Source organism: Rutilus rutilus (assembly GCF_951802725.1).
Source record: "Rutilus rutilus genome assembly, chromosome: 21".
NCBI lineage: Eukaryota > Metazoa > Chordata > Actinopteri > Cypriniformes > Leuciscidae > Rutilus > Rutilus rutilus.
Window position 1 is genome coordinate 14,411,583 of NC_140226.1, and position 9,887 is coordinate 14,421,469.

A 9,887-nucleotide genomic window follows, 5' to 3' on the forward strand; every position below is an offset into this window, starting at 1 on the left:
CAATGAAAGGTTAGAATTTTGCCAATTTTTTGAACGAAAGATCAAATTTTTTGAATGAAAGATTTATTTTTTACAGCCATTTTTGATCATATTTACCGGGGGTATGAATACTTTCCGTACCCACTGTATATGCCACAACAAAATTGTGCATGTAAAATGTACAGTCGTCCTTCGGAAGAGACGTTAAACCGAGGTCCTGACTCTCTGTGGTCATTAAAAATCCCAGGATGTCTTTCGAAAGAGTAGGGGTGTAACCCCGGCATCCTGGCCAAATTTGCCCAGTGGCCTCTGTCCATCATGGCCTCCTAATCATCCCCATATACTGATTGGCTTCATCACTGTCTCCTCTCCACCAGTAAGCTGGTGTGTGGTGGGCGTTCTGGTGCAATATGGCTGCCGTCGCATCATCCAAGTGGATGCTGCACATTGGTGGTGGTTGAGGAGATTCCCCCCTTCCATGTAAAGCGCTTTGAGTGCCGAGAAAAGCGCTATATAAATGTAATGAATTATTATTATTATTATTATTATCCAAGGAAAATAAACCAAAAATATCAATGGCTGATATTGTTCCCAGAGATGTATAAGTTTAGCTAAGCTTAGATCCCCACTATACAAGCGGACGCTGAGAATCATTCCCACCTTTCACCTCATTCATAGTGGCCATTAATGCATTGTAGTTGTGGAATGGGGAAGTGTGTTTATGTATCTTTAGACTTTAAAAAACAGGCAGTAGACAAGAAGAAAACATACGTTTATTGACTAAAAGCGCACTTTGTGTGCACTTGAACTTTTCAAACATTTTCAATATTATTCCATGCTTTATGAGGACAATTGTTTCCAAATTTTCAATACTGTAAACTTATTAAACAAAACATTAAGCATCCTAATCAGCAGGCGACACAGATAATTCATCTATTCATTGTTCATGTTTATTCATCATTCCGTTTATGTGAGCAGAAATCCAAATCTAAATCTATTTTGCCCTCAATAGCTTTCCTGCAACAGTTGGACGACTGTGCTGCTGTTGTGGTTGTCTGACCCTGGAGCTCACAGCTCACTTCTCCCTTCCACAGTCGGTGCACAGGATGTCATCCCGCTGGGTGAGGAATCCACGGCCCACGAGAGACACAGAGCACTGCATACACGTGAAACACTCACTATGCCACTGCCGCTCTTCGAACGAGATGTACTTAGCACCTGCCAAGCCTGGACACACACACACACACAGTTGTTTTACAGTCAAGTACGATGCTGATGAAATTTGTAATTTTAATTTAGAGGCGTATAAAAATAGCCACCAGATGTAAAGAATGAAAACATACTAGTAATTGGCTTAGTGCAGCCCACGCACTTCTTGGCATACAGATTACTGAAGCAATCCAGGCAGTATGGGTAGTTTTCTCTCGAGGTAAAGCGCTGCCCTGCCAGTTGTCTCTTGCATCCAATGCAAGTGAAACACTCGCGGTGCCAGGGCTTATCGAGATACGTGACACCGCCAGTTGTAATGGACTACAGAATTGAAAGTGTGGATTTCAGTATAGCACAAGTGTTGGACAATATTGCACATTTAAAGGAATAATTCACTCAAAAATGAAAATTCTAACCCGATCTCATGAGAAAACACAACTTTAACCATCAATTCGTTAAAACGTAAAATAGAGTAAAATGGGTTGATGTGTCACGTTTGCAGGTAGCACTCACGAAGACGATTCAAATAACAGGCTTTATTAAACCTCCAAAAACTCAGGAGATCACAGGAACAAACCCCTTTCTACAATTCAATTGAGTGTGTATGTTTTTATGCACATTTTTAGAATTTATGCACATTTTAGCATTTCCATCTAGACTTTTTTGTAAATGCGATAAAAATAAGTGGATGGAAACATAGCAATTTTTTACTCATCCTCATGTTGAACCTATTTGAACTGCTTGCTCATTTCAATGCAATTGCAATAAATGGGGACAAAGCTTTCATGGTTGAAGAAAAATGCAAAAGCACTATATAAAGTATTATGGAAGTACAGTCCATACAATTCATGCACTATATGCCACATCTTTTGGTGTGAAATGAGAGCTTTGTGTGAAAATTTGGCTATGTTTGTGGTGCTTTTGCAAAATCCCCAGATGCATTAAAAATTACCAGTGCATTTTTCTTTTCTTTTTGTATTCCAGAAATACAGCCATACTGGTTTAGAACAGCATGATGTGTCATTTTTGGCTAAACTATAACTTTAAAGAACTGTAATATTGCTTTTCAAGCATGCAAGCATGTGTGACTTACTTTTTTACAAGCACAGCATTGGTAGGCGAATTGCTTCTCAAAACAAGGGACACAGAAGTAATTGTTATCTTTAGGGATGAAAGACTTGGTTCCTATTGGCTGCTGACAGCGTTGACACAGAAGGCATGTCTCATGCCAGCTGTTCCCTTTGTACTCCATTTTTCGTGATCCTAACACATGAGCAGAAGGCCACCTTTTTACACTGAGATCCTTAACATTTTATGAGATATTTTTATGAAATAAATATAGTTACAATTCTATTTTTCAAAACAGATAAAGATACAAAGCGTTTTACCTGGCATGATAGTCTTCTTGCAGGTGCTGCACTTGGAAGAATACTCATGAGAATAGCACTCGGTGCAAAGCATAAGGTCATCTTTAGCAGAAAATGGTTTTTCCACCAATGATCGACTGCATTTGGCGCACTTGAAGCAGTTTTCATGCCAGTGCCGGTCCTTGTAGGAAAGGTCCTTCATTATGCATGCAGAGAAAGTCTGGTTAGAAGCTTGCAAATCTGTTCTGACTTTCTGTCACTCATTTTAAGTCTTTATTAATTGCTCTCACAAACTTTTGGTTCAGTTGCATTCAAAATAATTAGTTTAATGTAATTAATTAAATTTTCAATACTGTAAATGTGTGAATCGTGATGGCGGTAATTGTTTTCTAATGCCTACCTTACAGTTGCACCCAATCGGCAAAGAACACACCTCACAGCAGTTGGAAAACAGATTCTCATAGCATTTTGTGCAATATTGTGTGTCCTCCTTAAGGATGTATTTCTTTCCCAGCAAAGTGTCCTTGCAGTAATGGCAGTCAAATCGTTCTGTAGACATCGTTGTTTATGTCTTAAAAGCAGTAAACAGAACCATACATTTTTTTACAACATACCAGGCTAAAGGAATCAGAGAGTTGTCATCCACAAAATACGAACGCCACTTAAAATAGACGCAACACGCTAAAATGATGGCCTCTGCAAACTAGGTTCCTTCTTAGACCACCCTGAAGATATCAGAAGAGCAGACTGCCGTTTGTAATAGTGAGTAAAACTCACCTTCAGTTACTCAATGAGCTTCTGAGGGGCTGCAGGGAGAGACGGCCAGTGATTGAGAGGATGCATTAAAATGACCCTCTATAAATACGATTGCTCTTATTAGTTGAAATCCCTGGGGAGATTGGTCCAGTTGCTTATCTCTGCACCTTTTATGGGAGTCCAATCCTAACACATGCCTTATGGTCAAGATGATAAGTGAATGGTGCCAGTGAAATGCTATTCCCTTTGTGTACTCTTAAATCAGTGATTGGACTCTGAGACCTTTGGACAAGTACTTTTCTTTACATATCCTGTAAGATCGAATCATCATTTTAGCCAAATGAATTTGTGGCAAATTAATCTTTTACACAGTTACAATACTTTGTGTCTCACATATCAGTGAAATTAGCGATGGCTCTGACCTCAGATACTTGATATCTTACTGTATCCACATCTGAGCCCTCAAGCAACTGCTGAAGGCTTAAAGAGAGTTGAAAGTAAATGTTGCAGTGGTTGCCAAGCTTCTCTGCGACCACTAAAATTGCTTTGGGTTGATTGGGCCTCTGTTTACAAGAAATATGAAGCAATTTCCACAACTTAACAGGTTTCACACAGGGGGTTTCTGTTTCTGTTAAATGCCGTACAATTTCATCTAGAGTTGGTTCTTGAGTTGGGGTATACATGGATATGTTCCATCATTCTAAACTCAATGTGTTTTTTAAATAGGTTTTTGGTTAAATGGTCTGTGGTTAACACAAGCACACGATATTTGCACATTTTATTCTACATAAAATACATGCCCTCTATATTTTTTTAAGCTTTTACAAAAGTGGTTGCTAACAAGTGGCTAAATGGGACTACAGAGGTCATCTGTAACATTAAACATCATTATAGTGTTTACAAAAACGCCAACTATTCTAACTCTTAAGTATTCAAATTCTTAGGGATTTTTTTTTTAAATAAAGTTGAAGTCATGCAACTATGGTGTAGTTTGTTTGTAGTTTTAAGGTTAATTGCCTAAGCGATTGTAATTAAGTTTCAAAATTCATAAAAGCTGCAGTTATTTTTTGAAAATTATTGTGATGAACAAAGCAAGAATCATAAATGAGGTGTCACAATATATCATGTCGCAATATGTCGCAAAAATGCAACAATATGTGTCGTGCATAGTGACAATCTGTATTCACCCAACATAAAAAAATTACTGTGTGAGAAAAAATTCAAGTTTACAGAGTTTTAGTGTCAGTGACATATCTAGTCAGTGACAGAGTACAAGTATATTCGTCTAAAATAATTCTGTATTTTCAGCTTCAGAATGAATATTTTTATTCTGGTGTCACCATTGTGCAGTGCATTGGGTGACCAGCGCCTATTCATTTCCACCCCCAATGTAATACCAAATTTAGCATTTTAAAAACAGTGCATTTTTTGTTAACCTTTTATCATATGTCTTGGAGTATCGCAATAATATCGTATTGTAAGTTGAGTATCGTGATATGTATCGAATCGGGACATGAGGGTATGGTTACACCCATAATCAAACTTTTGTTCGTCAGATTATTTTCTGCAATATTCTTTGTTCTTTGTAGGTTCTCAGATGGCATCAGGCTGTTTAAGGCTTATATAACTTTATTAAGCTTATATATAACTTATTTTATACTTTAAGACAAGCCTGGTTTTAAGACCGTTTTAACATCCAAAGATGTTTTTTCTATTTTCGTCCTTTCTTTCTTTTTTTGCTGTGATGCTTGTGGAAAGTTTGCTGTAATCTGATATATACATTACATGTAAAGAATCATAATGAACAGATCCATTTTGTTTGCAGTATTTTGCACTTGACACTTGAGCTACATCCAGCTAATTAGCTGAGTTTGTAGTCATATCATTTATCAAGAGAGTGAGAGAAATGATCTCGGTGCAAAAATAGCTCAGAAGATCACCGGTTAAAGAACTTAATCCATCATGCATGCAAATTGGGAGGTTAGTCTTTTCGAGAAAGCAGTGATCAATGCTACCTTAGTTTTTCTGCAGTTTCTGGCTCACATCATTCGTTTCAAATCCTGGTGAATGAACAGAAAACACTGCCTTCATTTCTTGGTGATTTATTCAGTGTTATGACATTCAGTTCATAGGATTCTTCTTTGCAAAAGTGTCTTTTAAAATAAAGTGTCCTGGATGCCAAAAACGACAGTTTGAAGAACTGCATGCCACAATTACGTAACTCTTGACAGCAGTATTTTGGGTCTCATTATCTTTCCCAAGTGTTCATGTCTGTCTTTTCGTTCTCTGTACCAGGTGTCAACATGACCTGCTAGATGTTTGAATTGATGAACATCCGTCACCAGGGGTTTTAAAGCTCAGATACTGGCTGTTGTGACCACTGGATTAACCTCCAACTGGGCAGTTAGCAGCTCATCTCAGAATAAACAAACATGCACAGACTTTTGGTTGCTAGGCATCCCAGAGCATGCAGCACGTTTGTCTGAAACTAGACAAACAAGTCCAGATTAAAATGTGTGTATGTTTATACATAATTGTGTGATTTCAAAGATTAAATGTAGAAAATGTTGGCAAGGAAAAAATCTCTTTAAACTTTGATATGAATATCTGGAATCTTTTAAAGGAAGTAATTGGAATTTCAACCACGTAACATTTTGCTAGTGTTTGTAATGTGACAATTCACTTATATTTTTTAGCAAATGATTAGCTGCAGCCAGAAAAATATTTAAGTACCTGAAAGTAAGCATTTTTAGCTTTTAATGCATCAGTGCTTTCTATTATTTTATTTTATTATTTTATTTAGCAATTTCACCAGACGTCTCACACTTGTGAACCCCGTTGCATGTACAACAGAACAATGCATTTGCAATGTGTTGGACTAATATTCATTCTCTGGCCTTAGTGCATCTAGAGAACATGTGATAAATTTAACAAACCTTTTTTTCCCTGTTACTGAATCGATAAGCCCATTTTACAATTGTATACTTACCAACAGTCTATTTAATCTGTTGTGACAGATCTGCTGTAAAATCTGCTGATCTGACACTGATTATAAGAAGGCATCTCTTCGGCTACTTCATTCTCACACATTTTACTCAGGACTAAGATGCTTAACAAAGTGTTGACAGCATAAGTGGAGTCATTGGGTTGAGATCAGGTGGCCTTTACAGCAATAAGTGGTCTCACACCATTCAGTTTCTCTGAGTTGACGATTGCCTTTCCCAGCTGCTCCGAACAGGCAAGCCTCGGCAGAGCTCTCAGTTGGAAACAGGATAGGCTTGGTGGACAAAGAGACAAAGAGGCAAAAATCGCAAACCCTATGATCTTGCAGAACTGTAAACCCCTTCAGGGATTTTGAGACGCTCTCTCAGCGATGCCCAGGCAGGATGGGTGGGACAAGGTGACAGGATTTGCCATAAAAGCTGATTTAACTTGTGTTACTGTAGGACACTGTAGAGTTCACTAATGATTACTGCAAACATTTTCTTTGTGCTACCATTGTGCTATGTACCTCAAGTCTCTGATATAACAACGTCAATCTCATTTCGTAACTATTTTACGTTTTGCTGAATTGGTGGCTAATTTTATTAATTCGTACAATATCATATGTACATTTTGTACATCTGACGCCCCAATGATTGTTTTGTTTTGAGATGTACTTCATACTGCACTTGATACTTTTTTCTAAAAATTGTGGAGGCCAAGGCGGAGCCACAGTGAAGCCAGAATGGCAGAGTACTAAGGCGTAGCCGGTGGGACTGAGGACCAAGGCAGAGCCCGACGGAGCCGAAGGGGTGGAGGGACGAAGCGCAGCTGAAGGCCCTGAAGTCTGTGGCACAGGCAGAGCGACAACTGTCTAAGGCGTAGGCCGAGGGACGAGGGAGCCCCGGCCCCATGTGGAGCTGAGGGAGCGAGGAGCCAAGGTGTCGCCAACTGGTTGACAGGCCGACGTGGAGTGAGGGGCTCGGCAGCCCGACTTACCAAGGCAGAGCTGGAGACCGGAAGGCCAGAGATGGATCCGCACAGCAGAGTGAAGTAGACAGAGGAGCCAAAGAACTGAATGGGAGCCAGCAGAGGCGGGACCAGCAGAGATGCAGGAGACTTGGAGCTGGGCAGGACCAGCGGACATGGGAGACTACGGAGATAATCCTCTTCCAAATCCTCATCATATATTACAGAGGCCAACTGCAGCTGCAGCGGTGGGAGTGTGGGTGGAGCTCATTACATTACCTCGAACTCCACGAGCACGACACGGTGTTGTCGGCTTACATACCTGGTCAGACTTTTCATCTGGCTTGGGCCCCGGGCCGATGATCAGTTCAGCTGTTGTCTATGGCTCTGGCAATTGGCTCTGTGCAGGGTGTGGGAGGCGGCTGGCTGGGCTCTGGATCCAGAGTGGGGCTGGTGATGTCCTCTTCAGCGGGGTACTGTAGATGGTGAACTGTGATGCGTTGTTCACCAGCACCCACTTCACAAAAGCGGGGAAATTCCCCTGAGGACCAGCAGACATGCCTTGGATCTGGGTAGTGGGTGAATCACGGTATGTCTAAAAATGTCCTTGTGTAGCCATCAAGTGTTTGCTCTTCCTGCTCTAAGCAGAGCAGAATGACTGCTGATAAGTCCATTATTATAAACACAGCGAAAAAATATTATCTTGTGGTTCAGTCAGATGCAGGAGATTCAGAGAAATAAACAGTCTTTGATAATAAATCCAAGGAGAAACTTCTTTCACTGGAACAGACTCGGGAACATTACTCACTGGAGCGGACTCAGGAAGATCACTAACTGGAAGCATTGTGACCATTGGAATTGGCAATGCTGTAATCCTTGGAGCGGGAATTTCTATCACTGGTACGGACTCAGAGACATTACTCACTGGAATGCACTCAGGAACATTACTCACCGGAACGGACTCAGGAAGAATACTCACTGGAGCGGATTCTGGGATTTCACTCGCTGGAGCGGATTCGAGGTTTGCTGGAGTGCCCAGACGTATTCAGGATGGTACTGGATGATCCTGGGAGAAATCCTCATTCACTTCAACAATGAAGTCAGAACCGTTTAGCCAGAGGTCATAGTTGATATAAAAACCAAGGATACACTGCATTTACCTGGAGACAGGAATCTATATAATTCATCATCCAGTCCCATCTGAAAACAGGCCTTGAGGGCATGTGTGCTCCAGCTCACCAGGTGGTAAAATTCTTCTACATACTGCTCGAGTGGCCAACCGTCTTGGCAGAGTGTGAGTAGGGGATGATTTTTTGCCCGTTTTCTTGCCCCAGCCAGATACTTTTCTCTCCTTCTTTTTTTTGGTCCTGTATTCTGTCACAGTAGGTAAACAGGCAAACAAAGGAGCAAACAAGATAATTAATGAGGTGATTAACAGGGCACAGGTGAATGGGATGAATGAATGAAACTCATGGGGAAAACTGGGTCAAAGGGAAACTAATGCTGGGGCCACACCTAAAGATATTTAAAATCTTAAAATATTTTCAAAATGTGGGAGAACACAAACATGAGGACAAAAAATCCTAGATTTAACAGTTTTGCTATAATAGTGTGTGGTTTGCCGCTATGTGAAGAAGACAACACACCACACACGAACAGATTTTCAACCAGAGTCCCGACTGTGAACATGGAAAATCTTGCAAAATCTCTCGAGACTTCATAATAAACATGGCGGACGATAGGCAGGAAGAAATTGCTATGAAATTGTCAACTCTCTTGTGGTATGTTTTATAGGACATGTAGTATAAACACTCGTGCTGTTGCCAAAAATCGACAAGTTGATCCTCCATCTTTGATGTCCATATCCATTTCGTTCTGTGCTGCCCCATGACTGCAGTTGTTATGCTTCCGTCGTGTGTCAGCTCGCTTTCTGATTGGGTATCGTTTCGTTCCACCTGACAATCAACAGAGTATGTGCGCATTTGTCCTCAGGGTTCCCCCCACACATCAGGATTTCTGATTGAATATTTACAATTCATGACCGGAGCGGCTCCAACTTTCTGCAGGTTCAGTCACTCTTAACACATCTAATAATCTGTAGGTCCATCAAGATAATCGGGACTTTACTTAGGATTGTTGGAAGGGGAGAAATCAGCTTGAATATCTTGTGGTGTGGCCCCAGCATAACACAGAAGACAAAAATCCAAAAATCCCAAAACACAAAGGCAAAACAAAACAGAACCCTGACAGTTGATGTTTAGTTTACACCGATGTTTTGTGTTATTTAATCATGTAACTGACCAAATACTGCAGTGTACTTTCGGAGAAGCCTGAAGCAATCATCTAGCTAAAGCAAACCTAAAAAAAATGTATGAATTCAAAATAGAAAAATCTGCTTGGTGATCTACATTATTTATCTGTTTGTGGATTTTGTTGATCAGATCTTTAAATATCCCAGAGCAGAATAGAATTTAATGCCTAAGCTCAGTCCTATATGGATTTACACTCTGATTATATTCTTGTCCTCTGCATGCGCGCGCACACACACATACTCACACACACACACACACACACACACACACACACACACACACACACAACATGCAAAGAAACATTCATTCTTCA

At 40.3% G+C, this 9,887-nt stretch overlaps 1 protein-coding gene across 4 annotated transcripts; it reads right to left on the reverse strand.

Moving 5' to 3' along the window:
• Nucleotides 1–733: 733 nt before the first annotated feature.
• On the reverse strand, nt 734–8,635 carry fhl5 (four and a half LIM domains 5). 4 transcript variants are annotated; one of them, XM_084392760.1, is made up of 7 exons: nt 8,423–8,635; nt 8,242–8,348; nt 2,956–3,126; nt 2,577–2,751; nt 2,282–2,451; nt 1,323–1,509; nt 734–1,206 (listed from the first exon to the last, which is right to left on the reverse strand). In XM_084392760.1, the coding sequence occupies exons 3-7, from the start codon at nt 3,112–3,114 to the stop codon at nt 1,055–1,057; spliced, it is 843 nt and encodes a 280-aa protein (XP_084248886.1). In that variant the 5' UTR covers nt 3,115–3,126; nt 8,242–8,348; nt 8,423–8,635; the 3' UTR covers nt 734–1,054. The 4 variants fall into 4 exon arrangements, with proteins under 4 accessions (XP_084248886.1, XP_084248885.1, XP_084248884.1 ...); XM_084392759.1 differs by having other exon boundaries at nt 8,215–8,348; XM_084392758.1 differs by lacking the exons at nt 8,242–8,348; nt 8,423–8,635 and adding an exon at nt 3,333–3,588.
• Nucleotides 8,636–9,887: the final 1,252 nt, after the last annotated feature.